At 38.0% G+C, this 21,099-nt stretch overlaps 4 protein-coding genes and 1 non-coding gene across 5 annotated transcripts in view; all 5 read left to right on the top strand.

The window, feature by feature from the left end:
- Positions 1-4,966: 4,966 nt before the first annotated feature.
- Positions 4,967-6,651, top strand: CBG25874 (the record flags this gene model as incomplete). Its single annotated transcript, XM_045244123.1, has 2 exons — positions 4,967-5,218; positions 6,595-6,651. The coding sequence occupies 2 exons, from the start codon at positions 4,967-4,969 to the stop codon at positions 6,649-6,651; spliced, it is 309 nt and encodes a 102-aa protein (XP_045098948.1).
- Positions 6,652-8,765: 2,114 nt separating this feature from the next.
- On the top strand, positions 8,766-11,359 carry Cbr-ben-1 (the record flags this gene model as incomplete). The annotated part of the gene is made up of 3 exons (XM_045244122.1): positions 8,766-8,931; positions 10,109-10,582; positions 11,184-11,359. 3 exons carry the CDS (start codon positions 8,766-8,768, stop codon positions 11,357-11,359), a joined length of 816 nt encoding a protein of 271 aa, XP_045094102.1.
- A 353-nt stretch (positions 11,360-11,712) lies between these two features.
- Positions 11,713-12,558, top strand: CBG09753 (the record flags this gene model as incomplete). The annotated part of the gene is made up of 4 exons (XM_002641422.1): positions 11,713-11,796; positions 11,942-12,202; positions 12,248-12,367; positions 12,412-12,558. The coding sequence occupies 4 exons, from the start codon at positions 11,713-11,715 to the stop codon at positions 12,556-12,558; spliced, it is 612 nt and encodes a 203-aa protein (XP_002641468.1).
- A 216-nt stretch (positions 12,559-12,774) lies between these two features.
- Positions 12,775-12,858, top strand: CBG28362. The gene has a single exon. It is a non-coding gene (tRNA).
- A 3,394-nt stretch (positions 12,859-16,252) lies between these two features.
- Positions 16,253-21,099, top strand: part of Cbr-pitp-1 — a gene marked incomplete at both ends in the record, with an annotated part of 6,136 nt that continues 1,289 nt past the window's right edge. Inside the window, 10 exons of the mRNA XM_045244121.1 lie at positions 16,253-16,330; positions 17,935-18,067; positions 18,311-18,801; positions 18,898-19,144; positions 19,194-19,317; positions 19,364-19,757; positions 19,831-20,040; positions 20,211-20,307; positions 20,366-20,519; positions 20,566-20,884. Of these exons, the coding sequence (XP_045094101.1) occupies positions 16,253-16,330; positions 17,935-18,067; positions 18,311-18,801; positions 18,898-19,144; positions 19,194-19,317; positions 19,364-19,757; positions 19,831-20,040; positions 20,211-20,307; positions 20,366-20,519; positions 20,566-20,884 (2,247 nt within the window). The remainder of the gene's footprint in view (positions 16,331-17,934; positions 18,068-18,310; positions 18,802-18,897; positions 19,145-19,193; positions 19,318-19,363; positions 19,758-19,830; positions 20,041-20,210; positions 20,308-20,365; positions 20,520-20,565; positions 20,885-21,099) is intronic.

Genomic DNA, 21,099 nt, shown 5'->3' with positions numbered 1-21,099 from the left:
CGAACGGAACAGTTGTTTTTTTTTTGCGTGCCCCTTCTAATTTAAAGACGATAATTTGGAAAATATTTGTTGACCTCCGTGAAAACCTGGGTAGATAAGGGCAAAATCTATGACCTGGAAGGATATGGAAAAATCAGTACTTAGTTTACAACGTTCAAGTTGCAGGATGTTTCCGGATTCCGGGATCCCGGCTACCTGGCATTGAGGAGCAGCTGCGAGGAGCAATTACGGCTTCAAAGACAACTTCTAGGATTGGCAGGATTCGAAACGATATGTTGGGAATTGCTGATTGGAGGTAAAGTAAACGGGATTTTACATTTTATATTTTGGGGGAAGAGGTGGCACTGAACATTTGGAATTTAGCGATAAATTTTGGGACACCCAGTGTAAGGAAGACGAGGTGTTCCAGACTAACATGAGGATATTTGAGAACACAGGTAAAATGCAAACGGATCCGTTACGGACGCTCAGCGTTNNNNCNCNGNTGAAATANGAACCGNNTNCGGACCGCACGCGACCCTTTTTCAGAAAACCACAGCACATTATATGGTATTTCTCAGACAAAAGTTTAAGTTCGCGAACGGATCCGTTTGTTTATCATTCGCAATCGGATCGGATACGGAGTTCGCAAACGGATAGAATACGAAGAAATACGAAATAATGTGCTGTGGTTTTCTGAAAATGGGTCGCGTGCGGTCCGTATACGGTTCCTATTTCAACCGCGCGCGAACGCTGAGCAATCCGTAACGGTTTGTTCGCGAATCACCTGTGAAGCAACAAAGAAGAAAATAATAATATAAAAATCTAAAAATGGGTGGCATCTTTCAACTCCCATAGCGCCAAACTTCCTTTTTTAAAATTTTCAGGGATTTTTGATATTTGTGAATCCCAGTGCTTTTCGGAAACCTCTTTTAATGACTTTTATCGAATTAAACTTTTTCTGATAGATAGAAAAAAACCTTGATGATTTTCAATTTCCTAAAACTTTCATCTAATATTTTTATTTATAGCTACAATTCAATAGCTGCGACGCCCACACAACGTCCTGAAAGGATTGGTACAAATCTGATAAGGTAAAGAACATGAAAATTTGTTTTAAACTATTTTAATATTTTTCAGTGGAAGACTACGGACCAACTACGGATAAATCAGTGAGAGACTATGGATCGGATCAATTCGTCACACTCCACCGCTTCTTTGGATGTTAGAACTTCTTTTTCCTTGTTTCTTTACCGTTTCTTTACTTTTTTTTTTTTTTTTGGGGGGGGGGGGGCGTGGTTTGTCTTCGGCGTTTGTTTCTCCGAGGTGTCTTCTGTGCTTTTGTTGTTTCTCCGAGGTGTTCTTCTTGTCTTCTGCATGGTTTCTTCGATTCGGTTAAAGGAATTCTAGTTGTTTCTGAAGTTGGTATCTGGCAATCATAATTTCGTTGATAGTTGGCTGAACTTGAAATGGAGGCGTGGAACAAACTTTTCGGAGGTGCGAGTTTATAAAAAGGGAAGATGGATCTTGATCAAAGTTGCACGGATAATCCGTTGTCCGTTGTCTGTAGAAATTGTCTGGTCCTTCAGTTGACCAGAAACATTGAAATCGAAATTTTCTCCTGAGGCACTTAAAAATGGTTGTTGACACGGTATTTCAAAGCAGTGTGCCTTATCGACAAAAATTTTCCGATTTTGTCGACAAATTTACCATTATCGATAAATTTTTCGATAAAAAACGATAATTTTTTGTCGATAAATTGTCGACAAATTATCGGTAAATTTGTCGAAAGTAATTTATCGACAAATTTATCGACAAAATTTTGTTGACAAATTGTCGATAAATTTGTTGTTTTTTTTTGTCGATAAATTTGTCGAAGGGGGCATTTGTCGACAAATTATCGACAAAAATTGCCATTGACCGCCGGAATTACTTGTAAAAAATCGTATCTCATCTTTTTTTTCTAGGCCATCTGACCTGGTGGTCTAATTTTTCCAACATGAATTTTCTAGGCCACCAAACTTTTTGACCTGAAAATGATCTGATGTTAACATGGTACGTTTTCTGAGCCATTTTAACATGGTGGCTTAACTTTAGTAAGTTGAGTTTTCTAGGCCACCAACTTTTTTTGGCCTAGAAATGGTCAGATATCCATCTGGTATGTTTTCTGGCCATTTTTACATGGTGGTCTAGAAAACACACCGCGCGAAAGTTAGGCCACCATGTTGACCTAAAAACACACCTAAAAACACACCAGGTGAACATCAGATCATTTCTAGGCTAAAAATAATCGTGGCCTAGAAAATTCATGTTGTGAAAGTGGGGCCACCAAGCCAGATAGCCTATGAAGTTTGCCTGGGTAAGTTCTTCCATCATTCTAGAAGTCCTAGGAAAAAATGGTAACGATACGATTTTTTACAAGTAATTCCTGCGGTTAATAGCAATTTTTGTCGACAATTTGTCGATAAATTTGTCGATAAATTGTCGACAAACAGCATTTTTATCGACAAATTTATCGACAAATTGTCGATAAATGTTGTTTTTATCGACAATTTGTCGGTAATTTTCCGATAAATTTACCGGTAAATTTGTCGATAAATTTGTCGAAAAGGGCGTTTGTCGACAAATCATTTGTCGATAAGGCACACTGTTTCAAAGCAACGGTTCGAAAAACGCGCCCCAGATAACTTACTTCAAACGAATTTTAATAATTTCAAAGTTGACGTGGGTTTGACCTAATTATTTTTAATCAACGCATTGCAACTCGCGATTTTTTTGCTCATCGTTTAAAAGTTTGATCCTCAGCCAACGAAATTTGACACGTTGCGCAGTGATTTTTCACGTTCGCTGGGGCGCCTTTTTACGACCAGGTTCTTTGAAATAGCGTGAGATGAGCTCTGTTTTCTTGTCCATCGCTATTTTCGATAAGTTCTCATCTGCGTCATTTTTTCCGGAAATACTCGTTGGGTTTGAAAAAATTTCCGTTGTCTGTTGTCCGCTTTCCGCTGTCCGAACAGAAAAGTTTTGCTGATCGTGGATCTCTGATCTGGATCAAACTTTTTATAGAACTGGAAAAAGTTAGAACATAAATCTGGACAAATGAGTACTGGAAAATAATTTTATCTCAATTAATGATGTAACCTGGATTTTTTGTTTTTCTCTTTTTAAATGACGTTATGGTGCAAACTGAACTCCTTCAGGTCAGAACGACTCCAAATCAGATGACGTTCTCAAGAATTTCTTCATTGGAAAATTGATAACCTTCAATCAAAAATCAATTTTCTCTAATTTTGTAGGCAGCCATATGAAACTGACAGTGGAAGACCGTTGTTTGGGGTCTGGAAAATAGTTTTCTGAGAGTCTGAAAGTTTGTGAAAAAAATCGTGGTTATTTTCTTGCATACGGTCTCTAAAAATCTTGCCAAATCAATTTTTTAGATTTTTCTGTAGAACTTTTTTGATTTTCAATATTTTTCACGATATATGTATTTTTTGTGTTGAGAAAATAATTTTAACAAAACAAAACGGTGGTCCCGGAAAGCACATTCTACTACAAGATACCATATAACCCTGAAATGACAGAGTCATGTAAGTTGTAGCTTTTATGGCAATGTTTGAAGAGTTCACCGAGGCTCAGTGTCTCTGTCTGGAAAAATCAGAAAATATTGTGATATTACGGTAGCAATGCTATTTTTGTCTTTGCTTCAATAAATCAAAAAAGGAACATGATTCTTAAGGAAACCGAAAATGTCAATCAAAAAAGCTCGTTCAATTTAGGGTCATCCATCGCTCATTCAATAGGAAAACCCTAAAACCGCAAGATTCAACTGTACCTATTTTTCTGTTTGTATCTTCCTCAGATCCTCCTAAATTACTGTTGGCTCTGTGAGATCACATCCAAGAAATTTTGCAATTTTTCCGGAACAGCAAGTGTTTTCTAAAAGAAAAGAGGATGCATGAGTGACGTGACAAAGCGGTCATTAGACAAAAAAGAAGAACCAGAAAGTAAGAAAAAGTGCTGTGAAACAGCTGTTTTCTTCTTCTTATTTACCTCGTGTTTTTTGAACAAAACTTGGCACACAATCCATCGTTTTCTAGCTGATTTTTTTCAGTTGAGTTTCTTTTAGTCGAGATGAAAAGCTTTGTCTGTAAAAATTTGAATTTCTCGCTGAGTTCTTCTTCTTTTCTTTTTGTAGATACTTCGGTTTTCGTATGAACTATTTTTCTCCTTTTTTCATATTTTATCAGAAGGAAAAGCGGGAAAACTATGAAGTTGGAAAGAAAAGAGTACATAAAAGGAGAAGAATTAGAAAGTCAAAGAGGTGTATGTTATCAGACAGTTTCCTTTTTTGGGAAAGGAAAAACTGATCATTTTGAGACGTCACTTCTTTGTAGAACTGTTGGTTTCAGCAAAATTTCCCTCAAGGAACTAATTCAAAACCATTATTCATATGAATCAACTTTCGAATTGTCATTGTTTTGCTCATTGTTGCTGGAATACAAACAACCGTTTCGTTTCGCTTCTTTCCTCTATCGTAGGCGATTTCCAAACAGACTACACCTTGTTTCAGCATATTGCTAAGACTTAATTTTGAAATCCTCCAATGATATATAATCAGAACACATTCCAGCCATTTCATTTTAGTTCGCCCTAATCACTAAAAATAATTTTCCCTAGTTTTTTTTCGTTTCCACACTCTGGTGCCACCCCGTTCCAATGTTAATCAGAATCAGCTGATAAGACTGAGTTCAATGTCGCTTCTTCATTTTTTTTCTGTTGCCGTATCAAGCATTTTATTCTATTAGATATGCGATTAGACTCTCGAAACAATTTGCCAACCTTCAAGATTTTCTTTCTTTCTTCGAACATATGTTTCGATATGTATTGTGAAATGTGTTCATATGTTTGTTGACCTCATAGTTTTTCTATTCTCGCGTTGCCTTTTTTCAAATAATTCAATTTTTCCTGTCAATTTCAATTTTCAGTCATGAATCTATTCCATCGAGTCTGGAACACTATCCGTCAGTGCATCGGAGGAGAAGCCAGGGACAATGGACAGGAATATCAGCCAGTCGATCGCCCAAACCTTCCTCCCACAAGATCTGCATCACCCAATTCGGTCACGGATTCCGTTTCAATTAATTTCGGAAGCTCTGGATCAGAATGTAGTGTAGGCACGTGGAAGGACCTCGAAGAACTTCGCAAGGGATGCCATCGTCCTTACGTCAGAAATGACTCGGTAAGCGATGTGGGGACAGTATGTCTGAAACAGTTTATTTGTTCTATAAGGCGTTGATTCACAAACTGTTAATTTTTTTTCGAAACTGAGTGACTCACGAAATGACCAAAGAGAAAATAAATAGATAATGAGTCCAAAATTGCAAAATTCTAAGAATTTGCATGAATCATTTCAAACAACAATTCTGGAGTAGTACATACCGTAAACACTCTAATAGAACTGAGCCCTTTACTTGCACTTTGAGCTCAACTATCTCGGTTCTTGTAAATGTTATCAAAAATTAGTCAAATGATAAACTTTTTATCATAATGCCACCAACATTTTATTAGTTCGCAGATTTTCGATACCTCTTATCGTATGATTGATGCAGTTTTAATTGAATTGGAGAATTGGTGCTCGAAGTGGAAAATGAAAGCGGCTCCTAAAAAGTGTGAATACATCAAATTCAATGCAACAAGAAAATATGCCAACTCCAATGTTATGAATCCCAAATTAAATCAAGCTTTGATTCCCCCTGTGGAAAATGTCCGTGATATTGGGATCTACTTTTCCAGTAACCTGAGTTTCCATTATCATTATTCGTTGATTATTCGGAAATCACATCAGAGGATCAACATGTTCTTTTCCATTCTAAAAAACGCATCGTGGAGTGTTTTTATAAAATGCTATACAATTTACATACGCCCTTTACTTGAATATGGAACGATAGTCACTTCTCCAATCCTAAAGGATCATATTATAAAATTGGAATCGGTGCAAAAGTCATTTGTTTTCAGAATTTTCAAAAAATTCAGGATGGCATACACTTCATACTTTGAAGCACTGGAAGAATGTCAGCTAAGTTCCTTGGAGTATCGCAGGCTCTATAATGATTTGGTCTACACGTATAAAATTATTGTTTCCAAAGAAATTATCATAGAGGTTCCAATTTTCGAAATATTTAATCATGCTGGATCATGGCGACGTCACAAATACTATTTCAAATCACTTATCAAAAACTCAACAAAAATATCTTCTCAATTTCTCTCTAATAGAGTAATCAGATGTTGGAACTCTTTACCCGCCAAAGTGTTTCCGGTGAAGCCCTCGTCAGCGGCTTTCAAAAATCGGCTATTATCCTGTGATCTAAAACATTTTCTTGTCTCGAATTCAACTAATTACTAACTCGGTTTTTCCTCCATCTCCCATTTAAAACAAATGTATGTCCCTGTTATATCTCCTAGTTTCATAGACATTTCCCGTGTTAGTGGTTTTCTCCCCTTCGTTGAAATAAATAAATAAATATCCGAGATAATTGATCTTAAAGTATAAGGATAGGTAACCTTCTATTAGAGTGATTACTGTAAATGAGCTAAAACAAAACAATTAATTTTCAGATCGAAAATCCATCTATCGCAAGCGGGGAATCTGGATACGAGTCAGCTGCCATCTAACTACATTAAAATATCACCTACTGTAAATGCATAAATCTAAATATTTACTCCCATCTCACTTTCACTTCTAGATATTGCTAGCTACTGGTCCTATGTATGAAATTTGTGATTTTTTTTTAAATTTTTAATCGATTTATATTTCTCTTTACTTATTTTTTCTCAATAATACAATGTATTCTTCATCATTTCACTAGAATATATCCACTGGAAAATAGAGCCAAAAGAGGTCCATAAAAGAGGCCGTCTGTTTCTCGTCTGTCCAATTCGGTTTTATGAAGGCACTCTAATTAAACAATGACTATTCCGGAATGACCCCATCCCTTCTTCTGCTTCTTTCTCTTTTCAACCGAAATGGAGAGTGCTCTGAATAATTGGAAAACGAAAAAAGGAGGAGGGGCGGAGAAAAGCTATCGTGGGGGGATGATGACAGATGGTCCAGATGCCCATTCTTTCTTTTCTTCTCCTCTTCTTTCGCAACACTCCAGCAATTTTTTCATTTCATTTCTTTTTTCATTTGGTTAGAATTTTATGACCTTGTTTTTGTAGCTTGACCAAAGGGACCTGAATCTTAAAAACAAAAGAAAAGAGTCCGCTGTTTTCTGAAGTCAATCTAGAACTTTTCCTCACGGCGTCAAGAACGGTACGAAAGTGTGCTTTGTCGCAAGATTTGGCTGTGTGATAGTTTTTGAATTTTCAAAACGTTTTTTGAAAAACCGAATGAAAGCATCTTAATAGTAAGTGGTGAAAGTTGGCTCAGTGCCAAATTTCAAATAGAGGTTCCCATCCGCGATACGGTGTTTAAACCCTTATTGAGGCACATCACCAGATGACCCATCATTTGGAAGAGTCTCTGAAGAGGTTGTCTCGGTATCATCATGTCTTCCATTTCCGCTCCTTCTTCTTTCTATCCAATGTGTTCGATGGTAATCCAATTGCCGAGAAGACACACGACACCATCGAAAACGTTGCTCCGTTTGCCATTCTGTTCAAATTCTAATTTCGATATCCGAGTGTGTTAGTCTCTGTTTAGATTTCATAGAGTAGCCAGTTTTTTGGAGAAAACCTCTCTGTATTCAGAATATATTCAGCTAGTTTTTTGAGTTCTTATCTGTAGCAGTTATTACAGTTATCATTCGTTGCAGTGCTTATTCCACCAGTTCTTATTTTTTACGATGTCTCATTTGTAGCAGCTCTCATATGCACAGTTCTCCACCATTGTTGCCACCCAGTATATTAACTCGAATATTATTCTATCCGATCAAGATACCCTTTCTCTTCTTCCATTCATTCAGTTTACACACATCAAAGTTACCAAATCTTGACATATTCCCGTATCAAGATCTCGTGTCCTTTCTTTTGTCCAACTCATTCTCTGTCTCTCAATCTCCGCCTTTGCTCATCCTCGTCAACAAAATTCGGGTGCCCTTTTCCATCTTTTTCTTTCTGCTTCGAAACGAAACGGGAGCGTTGTCACAATCGATTCAGAGCTCCACTGCTCGGCGCCCTTCGGCTCCCCAGTCTTCTCTCATCCTTTTTGTTGTGCTCCACAAGCAATTGGGGTCTTGTCTCCGAGTGCATTCCGAGAGGACGAAGAAGAGAAGACGACAACAACGACGACGACGACGGAGAGTATAATTGACGGGAATTGGAAGAGAGAGTCCCCTCCGCTTTTTGTGACCTTATTCCTCAGTTGACAGTTTTCAATTCCTTGTTTTATTCCTTGTTCCATAGGATTTATGAGTTCTCAGTTAACCAAAAAGCCGTTGTTTTGGGGCCGGTGCAAAAGTAATTTAACCAACGTCGTCCTCCCAATGCCATCTGCCAATTTTGTCCCTCAGTACGACCCCGCCAGTCAAGCTCGCTTTCTTTCCAAAAACGAGCAGAAGCCCCAATCGGTCGTTTTCTAGTTTTTGCCTCTATTCAGCCGCAGTGAAACATTTTAATTTAAAATTCAATGAATTTATGTTTCCACCTGTCACCATGCATGTTTACCTTCCTACGTGAACCTTCTTCTCCTTTTTTCGACCCCATTTTAAAGCACTCTTCTCCGGTTACATAGTTTTTTTTGCGCTTTCAGTTCCAACCATCTCAACCAACCATCTCCATTGTTCAACATGAGAGAAATCGTACACGTACAAGCTGGACAATGTGGTAATCAAATCGGAGCCAAATTTTGGGAAGTGATTTCCGACGAGCACGGAATTCAACCTGATGGAACCTACAATGGAGAGAGTGACTTGCAGCTCGAGCGCATCAATGTCTACTACAACGAGGCAAACGGTAAACTCTTTTTTTCAGAATAAAATCATTCTGAAGTAGTCTGAGGAACATTTTTGTACTGTTACAAGAATTTTTCGGAAAATTTACCTTCCCGGAAAAGTGGGCGGAGCATGAATCACAAGCTGCGCACGTTTTTGCTTGCAATTTAGGCTCCACTCCTGACTCCTCACACTTTTCTTTTTTTCCGGAAAATTTCCCGGGAACAGTAGGCGGAGTTTAAATTGCAACCCTGGCACGGTTTTTCTCATGACCGTATCCAAATGCACTAAAAACCATGCGGCAAAACTGTGCCAGGGGTGAAAATTAGGCTCCGCCCTTGACTCTGCCAATTTTCTCGGGGTTTTTTCCCGGAAAATTTTTTTCCTCGGAATTTTCGGGGTCTCCTACCAGAAATTACAAGTTTCGCAAGTGCGCTCGGTCGAAGTCGAAAAGTTAGGTTTCGAGACGCAGAGAAAAAACAAAAATTTGACATTTTTTCGACATTTCGGTATTTTTCTTTCAGAACGTAAATTTCAAAACTGGGTTAAAATGCACTTATAAATAATTTGTTTTGTTTTCAGCAGGAAAATATGTCCCTCGTGCCGTTCTTGTCGATCTCGAGCCAGGAACTATGGACTCAGTTCGCTCTGGACCATTCGGTCAACTCTTCCGTCCGGACAACTTCGTTTTCGGACAATCGGGTGCGGGAAACAACTGGGCCAAGGGACACTACACCGAGGGAGCTGAACTTGTCGATAACGTTCTTGACGTAGTCCGCAAAGAAGCCGAAGGATGTGACTGTCTCCAAGGATTCCAGTTGACGCACTCTCTTGGAGGAGGTACCGGTTCTGGAATGGGAACTCTTCTCATATCCAAAATCCGTGAAGAGTATCCAGATAGAATCATGAGTTCATTCTCAGTCGTTCCATCTCCAAAAGCAAGTTTTCAGCAAGCCAACTATTTTTTATTAAAAATTGAATGTTTCAGGTGTCGGATACTGTTGTTGAGCCATACAATGCCACGCTCTCCGTTCATCAGCTCGTTGAGAACACCGACGAAACCTTCTGCATTGACAACGAAGCACTTTATGACATTTGCTTCAGAACTCTCAAACTTTCAAACCCAACTTATGGAGATCTAAATCACCTTGGTAACAACAATCGTTATACCTTCGGCACCTAATTTTCATGTATTCCAGTGTCTGTTACCATGTCCGGAGTGACCACATGTCTCCGTTTCCCTGGACAGTTAAATGCTGATCTTCGCAAGCTTGCTGTCAACATGGTGCCATTCCCACGTCTTCACTTCTTCATGCCCGGATTCGCTCCACTTTCTGCCAAGGGAGCCCAGGCGTATCGTGCATTAACTGTTGCCGAGCTGACCCAGCAGATGTTCGATGCCAAGAATATGATGGCTGCATGTGATCCAAGACATGGAAGATATTTGACCGTTGCCGCCATGTTCCGTGGACGCATGTCAATGAGAGAAGTCGATGATCAGATGATGAATGTTCAGAACAAGAATTCGGCATACTTTGTTGAGTGGATTCCAAACAATGTCAAGACTGCAGTCTGTGATATTCCACCACGTGGACTGAAGATGTCGGCCACTTTCATCGGAAACTCCACCGCAATTCAAGAGTTGTTCAAGAGAATCTCGGAACAATTCACTGGTATTGTCGAATTAAACAAACTTACACCTCCCGCTCCCCCACAGAACAATTCCGAACTGCAAATTAATTTTTGATCTACAGAAAAAAAGTTTGGCGCGATCACAATTGCAGGTCTAAAACCAAAATTTCAGAATTTTTTATCTGATTTTGTGGAGATTGAAGATAATTCAAATGATTCTTTAAAAATTAATTAGTGGTTTTTAGTTAATTAGATTCAATTAATTAGATTCATGTATGGTCGTTTTCCGAAAGAAAAAAATGGTCATTTTGAAAGTTTTTTACAGAAAAAAAATCTATCTCCTCTTTCAGTTTTTGACGGCTTCCGCATCGATTTACGGGGCCTCGCTCAAAAATCACTACAGTAGTAAACGAAACTGATTTCTATGAATTTAGTAGGATTTTCTGGACAAAATTTAGATTTCTTGGTGTGAAAATGATCGATAGCATCTCTAGAATCTGTTTTTCATCAAAAAACCGAACTTAATTGCGAAAGTAGCTCGAACGAGGCGAAAATCTGAAATATTACGTTTTTGCCGCACTCAGGTCCCACTTTTTTTAATTCGACAATAAGTACATTGCATTGTTTATTTATCTTTTTCAGCTATGTTCCGTCGCAAAGCCTTCCTTCACTGGTATACTGGCGAGGGAATGGACGAGATGGAGTTCACTGAAGCCGAAAGCAACATGAACGATTTGGTATCCGAGTACCAACAGTATCAAGAAGCAACCGCCGACGAGGACGGAGAACTCGATGGAACCGACGGAGACGCTGAATAGATTGAACTGTTTCTTCAAATAAATTTTCTTATAAAGCCTGCTTCCTGCCATGATTCTCTTCCTTTTTCCGTATCTCGACTCTGTCCAATCGCTTTTCTTAACTCTAATTTCTGTTAGCTTCAACCGCACATTCCAATTTCCATTTTCGTATTCATTGATAAATTTATCTAGTAAATAAAAAGAATATGACATCGTAAGAGAGTTCTAAGAAAAAAGAGTTGTTGGCTTCCCTTCTTCTCGTGCATTACTTTTGGTCGACATGGCAACCAGCTCCCGCCCTCGACCCATTTCACGCCGGACTGCTCTTTTCCACATTAAACTTCTCGTTTTCACCTTTTCGATTTGCAGGTGAAATGTTTCACAATACTTTCCAAAGTGGACTCCTTTCTGTTCTCTACAGTATCGGAAGCAAACCATTACAAATATGGGATACTCAGGTGAGTATTTTTTCTCATTTTCGAAGATATTGAATTTTTCTAACGTTTCTGCCTAATACGAATAAAGTGGCTCCGTTTCCTCGAGTGGAGCTTCATTGAAGCTGTAATATCAGCATTCCTTTCAATGAATTTCGTCGTTTTCCAGATAAAAAATGGTCATGTGAAACGAATAACCGACGAAGAGATTCAATCTCTGGTTCTCGAAATCATGGGAAACAACATCAGCACCGCATTCATCAGTTGTCCAGTCGATCCAGAGAAGACACTTGGAATCAAATTGCCATTCTTCGTGATGGTTGTCAAAAACATGAACAAGTACTTTTCATTCGAAGTTCAAATTATCGATGACAAGAAAATCAAGCGACGGTTCCGTGCGTCGAACTATCAGTCCGCAACAAGAGTGAAGGTAGTTTTAATGTTTCACAAATTCCGTTAGTTTGATGTTTTCCAGCCGTTCATCTGCACAATGCCAATGAGAATGGACGAAGGATGGAATCAGATTCAGTTCAATTTGAGCGACTTCGTTAAACGCGCATACGGAACAAACTACGTCGAGACTCTCAGAATTCAGGTAAGAACCGGTTCACATGAAATTTTCGCAAAGTTTGATTACAGATTCATGCAAACTGCCGCATCCGTCGAGTCTACTTCGCCGATCGATTGTACACCGAAGATGAATTACCGGCAGAATTCAAATTGTATCTCCCGATTCGTGGACAACTTTCCACTCAATCACCTGCATTCGCAATGACATCTGAATAAATCTCTGATCTCGCTGAAATTATTTATATATTTATCCATATTTTCAACATTCTGAAATATTATTTTCACTCTAATAAACCTTCATAACGATTGTTCAGACTACAAAGCCAAGAAAACCAACAGTTACTTGTTGTTTTTCGAATTTGAGAACTACAGTAACCTCTTGCTCATCCCAAAACTAGTTTATGTTGATGTTTACTCTTAAAACAACTTGTCGCCGGGGTGGCCCATTGGCAAAGGCGCAGGTTCGGGGGATCTGTGGATATATATCCTTTAGGGGTTCGATTCCCCTCCCTGGCAAAGTTTTTTTCAAACTTTGCTTATTCATAAATACATTGCAAAGATCAATAAAAGGACAGCTATACGAAATTTCAGATGAAAAGCTCAGCGCTTCGAATTCGAATAAGCTGATTTAAGACTGCTCATCAACTGATTCGCTAGAATCGACTACAATTTTTAAAAAAAATTTTGCGATCTGTTTTTTTTAAACATCAATCGATTTAGTTATAACCCATAAACAAAAAACAAATCCCTCAGTAATTGCAGTAGATTAAAATAGTATTGAAGAGTGAAAACCAGTATTTCTATATTCCTTCACCTGTTTTTTTTTGTTTTAGTCGATAATGTCTTCTCTTTCTTTCCAAGTAAACACGAATTTATGTTGCTAGTTTTTTTTGGGATTTGAGGTAAAAATTTCGATGCTCTATTATTTTGGTACAAGGAAAACGGAGCTCTGGAAGAGAAACACCGGTGGCCGTGGTCGAAGGTCTCATGACGAAAACTACCGTAACCTAAAAATATTTCATTTCCCGAACCTATTATCTCGATTTCCACTGCTTTTCGTCAGGTTTTCTCTTATTTTTAAAAAATATTATTAGGTTACTGTAATTTTTGTTGTGGGACCTTCGGCCACGGCCACCGGTATTTTTCTTCCACAGATCCGATTTTCTTTCTCCTCAATCTCATTTGTTCAGCTGTATCTTATTTCAGATTTATATATTTCCTAACATCTGCTTTTCTATTTTTTCTTCACTCAAAGCATCTTATTCTTGTTTCTCTAGATTACGGAGATCTTTTGAAAGATGGAGCAGCAGCAGAAAAAAGGAATTCGTATGAGCGGTTTTTGATGTCTGATAACGTTTTTTTCTCTCTCCGCGTTTTTATGATTTCCATCTTTCCTTCTTTTCATCGCTTTCTTTTTTCTCAAATCGTGGGGACGGGCGGCTCATAAAATATTCCAAAAGACATTGAGAACATCTGGAAACGAACTTAACGGAAATCGGTTCGAAATTCAAGAAAAAACGAAGAAGAGGAAAAAGAAGAAGTTACACACGTCATCTGACGGACACTCTCCAATTCAATTTTTCACCCCGTTGCAATGTCATGTGAGCTGTTTGGTGACTAGAATACTTTTTTGTTTTTGAGATAACTCCAAATGGAAGTGCGAATAAGACATATCTTGTAGTTCTGTTTGCTCGACCAACTTCTAGGAATCCAAGCATCCCATCCAAAAAAATTGGGCATAAAACCAAAAAACCTGCACTAGAAAGACCCCATTACTCCCAACTCTAAGCCGATTTTTCTCGGTTCCTGTCAAAGATATGGAAAAGTTGTCAACTGATGAATTGTTTATCATAATATCAAAAGTGCATTATCAGTTGAAACATTTTTGTTATCTTGCATAGGAATTGAGATGATTGCGCTCAAAATTGACAGTGTGTGGGACCATATTACATGTTTTACAGTATCCTTATTGTTCACCCCATTTTGATTAGCCATGGAAAATATCTAACTTTGAAGTTTACTCAAGTATTTAAAATCCTTCTTTGACCCTCATTTTCAAACTTTGATCATTTAACTTATGATTTTTGAAAGTGAGTACGCTCCCCCGGGGTACTTAAAAACTTCTTGGTCCTCCTCAAAAAATGTTTTCCTTAGGGACTACTGTACTTGCCCTCTCAGACATTTTAAGTGTTTCTGTTTTTCGATGTTTTAGTTAAGTACTTGCGCTTTATGAATATCGTCTGCTCCTCCATTCCACTGAGCTTTTTTTCTTTTATAATTTACTTTTTCTGTTCTTTAGATTTGTTTATTCAAGAGGAAAAAAGAAGAAAAAAGGAAAGAAAGCCCAAAATTATAGAATGCCTTTTTTGTCTCCTTTCTTCAAAAAACCATTTCTTCTTTGCTTCTTTTTTTCTGAGATAAAGAAGGCGTGGTTCTCAACTTCTTCAGCCTCTTTTTGGCTTTCTCCTCCCTCCCGTCCTGCTCCACCAAATCCCTAATAGCTAATGAGGTCTTGACACGGCTGACGGGAGACGGAAACGAGATATTATAAGATGTATCGAAACGCAGACACATATACATCCTTCCATCCCTTTTTCTTCTTCTTCTTCTGCCCACCGCTAGTTGCCTGGCCATATCGACTGAATGGCTGCTGGGAGATGCGCGGAAGACGAGACGCAGGAACTAATACAGAAGAGACAGAGGAAAAGAGAAGAGTCTCCTCCTCTATTCGGACGCCACGCCACACATCACCATGTTCGAGAGTGATGTCTCATTTATATAATATCTGTGCTTCTTTCAGTCATTTTCAGACCAGAGCAAGGATCCAATGAGTCTGAAACCTTGGAAGCCAAACGAAAACGAAACGAAATCCGAGACGATAGCGTGTATAACATGTCAATTCTGTTTTTTTTTAAACTTGTTCTTTTTGTGTGTTAGTCCACACGATTAGTAAGTTTTCCTCTATAATCTCCTGTCTGTCAGTGCCTGTTGTACGTTTTCTGCGTCAGGAAAAAGCTATAAGTCGTCTAGTTTTATAAATCTTAAAAATAGACCTTCTTCTTCACCTGGTCTGACTCTTCCAAAAGGAACCGGATTCAGATATACTCTATAATTATATCCAAGTAAAGCTGCAATTTCCTAATCCTATAATTTTCGTACAAATTTTTTCAATTCTCATCGAATTCGATTTTTTGGCACTTTGAGCACTTGAGTTTCATTTTTCATTTACAATCCTTTTTTTTTGAAATTCAAAAAGAATTTCAGTCTAGACACGAACTGAGCTTCTTCTTCTAATCGCTATTTTACCACTTCAAACACCAGAAACCACTAGAATCATTCTGTATCATCTTCTGACCTTTCTTTTTATTTTTAAAAACTTGTATCGTTATCATTGACCCCAGAAAAAACGAGAGTGATCTTCGAAGTAAACACTCTTTCCTTCTCTGTCTCCTGTCATATCTCCTTTTCTCCTTATCACTTTCTCTTCTCGCAACGTAAAAAACGCAAATAATCACATATGACAATGCACTCATATGATGATCAAAAAGTGCACACATAGTTAACTGCTGAAACTATAAATGAGTGAAAATGAAGCAATGAAATAGTTCCTATAAAAATTCGTATCATTCCAATTACAATTCATTTTATTTCCTCCACTCTTTTTTCCATCTCTATCTTCTTCTTTTTTATTCTCCTTTTTCTTTCTTTTCCTCTTTTTATTCCAGCAGGTTACATGCACTATTTCCCGCCCCTTTCTCTTCATTGTCTATCGTTTTCTCTTTATTTTTTCCCTGTCATCACTCTCCCAATAGCGTCACCATTTCTTTTTTAGCTGAAAATGTGTCGTCGACGAATAAGAATAAGTTGTTGATTGTTGCCGTCTCCGGACAAGACACTCAATAGAAGAGAGATGCTCATTAAAGAGTACCGTATTCTGTTGCCGATGACGGTACAGGAGTATCGCATCGCCCAGTTGTATATGATACAGGTCAGTTTTCCTTTTTTTTTAATGTTCTTGGTCTTTTTTGTGAAACAGTTGTTCAATTTTTCTCCATTAGTAATAGAATGGAAACATTTGTTCACTTGTGTTTATATATACATTTAAGTCCAGGAAAAAAAAAGAAATTACAGAATTTTCGAAATTTCTAAAAAAAATGTGGGATATTCTAAAACGATTCCTGTTTTACGATCTAATAGTGTCTTTGAAATTTTTTTGTGATACCTATACAGTCATTTTAGAAAATAGGTAACACAAACTTCAATAGTTATAAACCAGGGCTTCAGCTGAAATACCAGGTAAAAATGAAATAATTTTCACAATAGAAACGTATTTTCAAAGTTTCTCCAGCTTTTGAAATTTTCTGGAAGGTTCTCGAAACATTTTCGATTTTCTCAAATAAATCCCATACTCTTTTCCCAAAACCATTTCAGTTCCGAAAAGTCTCTATTTTCAGAGCTCCTGAAATGTTTTCGTCCAGATTTTTCCGATTTCAATCCCAAAAACGTTTTGCTCAGCCCTGTTATAACTGTTTGAAGTTTTAACAGTCTCAGTTTAAGTTGAAAAACCGAATACTGTTACAATTTTTTTCATTTTCCGAGTTCCCATACAGTACTCTTTCTAGAAATTTCATATCAGACATATCCCTTTTTCACCTAGTCACAAACATTTTCATCCTTTCATTTCCGATCCCAATCATTTCCGAACTTTCTGTTCTTTGAGCATGTTGTATGCTCAAACGCTGTGCTTTGTGACCTTGTCATTGAAACCTGTACCTTTTCTTTCATAGGATGTTTGTTCTTCTTTTGCTAACGTTGACTTGTTCACTCTTCCTGTCTCGAGCAGATTCCTATGGAAAAGCCCCCAATACGTAAAACTAATTGAAGCCCAAATGGCAACAAATTGTGCACGAGAAACGTGGTAGAATGGAGAAACATACAAAAAGCTTTTAAAAGTCTTGTAATAGACATGGAAATAGAAAGAAAGGGAAGAGAAGGAGCAATCGAGTGTGAAACAGAATTGTGCATTACAAGTCGAAGAAATGTTATTTTCAGAAAGAGAGAATCGGGGATTGGAATCATCCAGACACTGAGCACTAGTTTTTTGTAGGTCAGAAACTTATACTTGATGTTTGAATTTGTAGTTTTTGTACGATTGCAAGGAGACTATATAACTATACATTTGTTTGATTTTTATCGAACTGAATTTCAATGAATAGAAAAAACAACACTGGATGAAAATACGATTTTTGCCCTTTTTCTCCTCGAGGGGTGTATATGAACTGAATTTTGAGAAAATTAGTTTTTTTTTTCTATGTCCCCCTACTTTAACTCATTTTATTTCTAGTAATTTTTGACCTAGTTCCTTTGGACTAACTTTTTCTCTCGGGGATGAATTCCAAATAGAAATTCACTGGATTCTCACATTTATCAAGAATTTATTCTGAGGCTCATCAAATTAATCATTCTATCGCCCTTGTGGTTTTTTTGGTTTATAAGATTCCTCAGATGACGTCCCCGAAAACTTTCATTACAAATTCAAGAACTCAAAAAATCAAGAATCATATTTGAAAACCAGAAGATGATTGATTTCAGAAGAAGAGCCGACTGGATTCACATGGCAAAGACTCGGGAGTTGAGATAATCAGCAATAAACCATATACGGATGGTCCTGGCGGAAGTGGACAGTATACTTTCAAGATCTATCATATTGGAAGTCGTATTCCTGGTACGATTCTTCTTCTTTTTTTAAAATAAAATTTGAAAAATAACGAAAGAAAGTAAGGGTGATGATGAGATTTTCCTCTCGAGTAGTTTGAATTATTCAGAATTTATTCCGGGTTTTTTTTGTGCCGGCTAGTGATGGATTCTAGAATCTTGTCTCCAAAAATATATCAAATTACTTGAAAGGAGAGAAAAACGGATATGAAGTGGGAGAGAAACAACTTGTATATTCTGAAAAAAATTTCAGCATGGATTCGGACAGTGCTGCCAACAAATGCATTGGAAGCTCACGAGGAAGCATGGAATGCGTATCCGGTGACGAGAACACGATACTCCACTCCAATGATGGATCGATTCAGTCTGGAAGTGGACACTCTTTACTTCGATGATCATGGTGAACAGGAGAATGTATTCGGTCTGAGTGATAAAGACAAAGCCACTCGAATCATCGATTACATGGATTTCGTGAAAGATCCCATCTCATCCCATGACTACTGTGCTGAAGAGGATCCCAAGATCTATCATTCCGAGAAGACTGGTCGTGGACCATTGAATGACGATTGGGTGACAGATCATCGGAAGAAAGGATTGTCCGTTATGTGTGCGTATAAATTATGTAAAGTCGAGTTTCGATACTGGGGTATGCAAACGAGAGCCGAGAGATGGATTCATGATTTGGCACTGAGAAACACGATGATGAGAGCACATCGACAGGCGTGGGCGTGGCAAGATGAATGGGTATGGATTCAGATATTTTATAGATGATTTGAAGTTTTTTCTTGTTTTTTGATTGATATTAGTGTTTTGGTTTATGATTCATCGTTTTTCTCGTAGACTGGTCTCACGATGAATGATATCCGGAAGTTGGAAGCGGAAGCTGCTTTGCATTTGAGTAAAGTGATGGCTGTGAAGGAGAATGAGGATGGAAAAAACGAGGAGAACGAATCAGATGACGACGATGGTGATGCTGTATCAGATGATCTTTATTTTGATTGCTGTGACACTTCACCGATTCCCACACAGAAACCATCAATAATCAGATGGAGTAGTGAATTGGAATTAGAGATTGGCCAGGATGATAGTAAGTTTTTAGGGACCAAGATGAGAAATAATTGTTTCAAACTTGTCAGATTCTCCTCCTCTAACTCCCCATAATGGTTCAACAGACACTGCACTACTCATTATGGTTTTTCATGGAGATTTTTCTCCCGATAATCCAGCTGATTCCAAAACTACAGACACCAATACTTTTGGGTAATTGAATTCTGAAAACCGTTCTTTGAAAACTAAACGATTTCAGATCAACCATTGAAACATGTGTCCAACGTCATTATCCCCAACTCAGGAATCGATTGCACATTGTGAATGTTTCCTGTGGATGCGAGATGACTCAAGTTGTCAGTAAGCTTACCAATGTTTCTTCAAGTTTTGGATTACTACATCCATCGTTATCATTGATGCTTCCATCAGCCAATCATCTGTATAATGAAGCTGTAGAAGGGACGATCAGAAGAGCAAATGAGACATATAATGAGTTCATTGCATCTCAGCCATTGTTCAATGGAGAGGTTTTTGTGGTTGGGGACTGTGTTGGAGGAATCTTTTTATATGAAGCCATGACCAGGAAGTGTGACTCTATGGCTTTTTTGAAGCGATTATCGTCGAATGTGTCTTCAAGAATCATTAAGGAAGATGTGAGTTTTTTTCGACATTTTTTTTTGAATGCGATGGTTCTTATAAAACCCGTCGCCTGAATATCAATTTCAGCAATCTCCTCACCAATCCATGACCGATATAACAGTAACCGACACTTCATCAATATCTTCTTGCCCTCAATCCCACAATCAATCAGTTCGAGATCACTCGTCTCTTCAAAACGGACATTCTTCTCGTCGATCAGCTCGTAATTATTCGGCACCTCCATCGGCGTCGTACGTGCGTAAGAAGATCTCTTTGGTGTCGGTTGATTCTGTCAGTGTGAGTGAACGATTCGGTTGATGACAATGATGATTATCCTTTTGCCTCCCCCTTAGTTTTTTATATGCATTTTGATTTTGAATCCTGCAAGATTTTGATATCAGTACCCTGATTTTTGTATATTCGCGATTTTGGGATGTCATTTTTCTTACCCTTCGTAGTGTTTTCAGTTCGGAGCATCGAGACTCAACTTCCAGCCAAGCACTATATTCCTACTTGGATGTCCATTAGGATTGACTTTGATGCAAAGAAAATTAGAAGGATCAGGTAAGAACACAAAAAAACAACGAAACTATGAAAAAAAAAATAAAATTCAATTTTCTAGAAATCGATAGTTTGGATTCATGCCAACTTTTCAATTTATACTATCCACTGGATCCATGTGGTGCTCGGATAGAGCCGGTTCTGGATTCTCAATTGGCTTGTGTTCCACCTTATAATGTTCCAAAGTTAGTAGATATTAGTTTTGAATCCGGAAGGTTTCCTAATAATTCTGATCTTCTGACCCAACATATTAACTTCCAGATATCAAAGATATCCACTTGGTGATGGAAAATCGCAAAAGTTTGAACCCTCAATCGATACATCGCAAATGTGGGGAAGTAAAAGAATCGACAATCTTCTCTACTGCCCGAACTCAATGGTTGCTCTTCCATCTTCGGCTCTTCCCAATATTCTTCATGCATCTTATTGGGAATCATGCGACGTGGCTTCTTTCCTTCTTCGACAATTCGTTCGAGGAGAGGAGTGTGTGATGCCCACACTTTCTTCGAGTATGAATAACATTCCATTGAATATTGATCTACCTACAATGCACTGGAAACGAAGGAGGACTCGGTTTAAGGTACAATATTATTCTTGTGCAAAAAATTGGAGTCGTGGCCGAATTTCCACACAAGTTAGGCCACCGTATTTTAAGGAGAATTTTCGAAAACACAGCCGGCAAACGAGTGCTACCGTAACCCAACAATAAATATTTTCGCAAAATTTTTGTCTTATTTGTTTCCTTTTTATAGATTTTTCTCGATTTTTTCGCGGTTTGGTCGTTTTTTCACGCAA

This window comes from Caenorhabditis briggsae (genome assembly GCF_000004555.2).
Source record: "Caenorhabditis briggsae complete genome, chrIII, whole genome shotgun sequence".
NCBI lineage: Eukaryota > Metazoa > Nematoda > Chromadorea > Rhabditida > Rhabditidae > Caenorhabditis > Caenorhabditis briggsae.
This window is presented reverse-complemented; position numbering and strand designations above follow the sequence as displayed.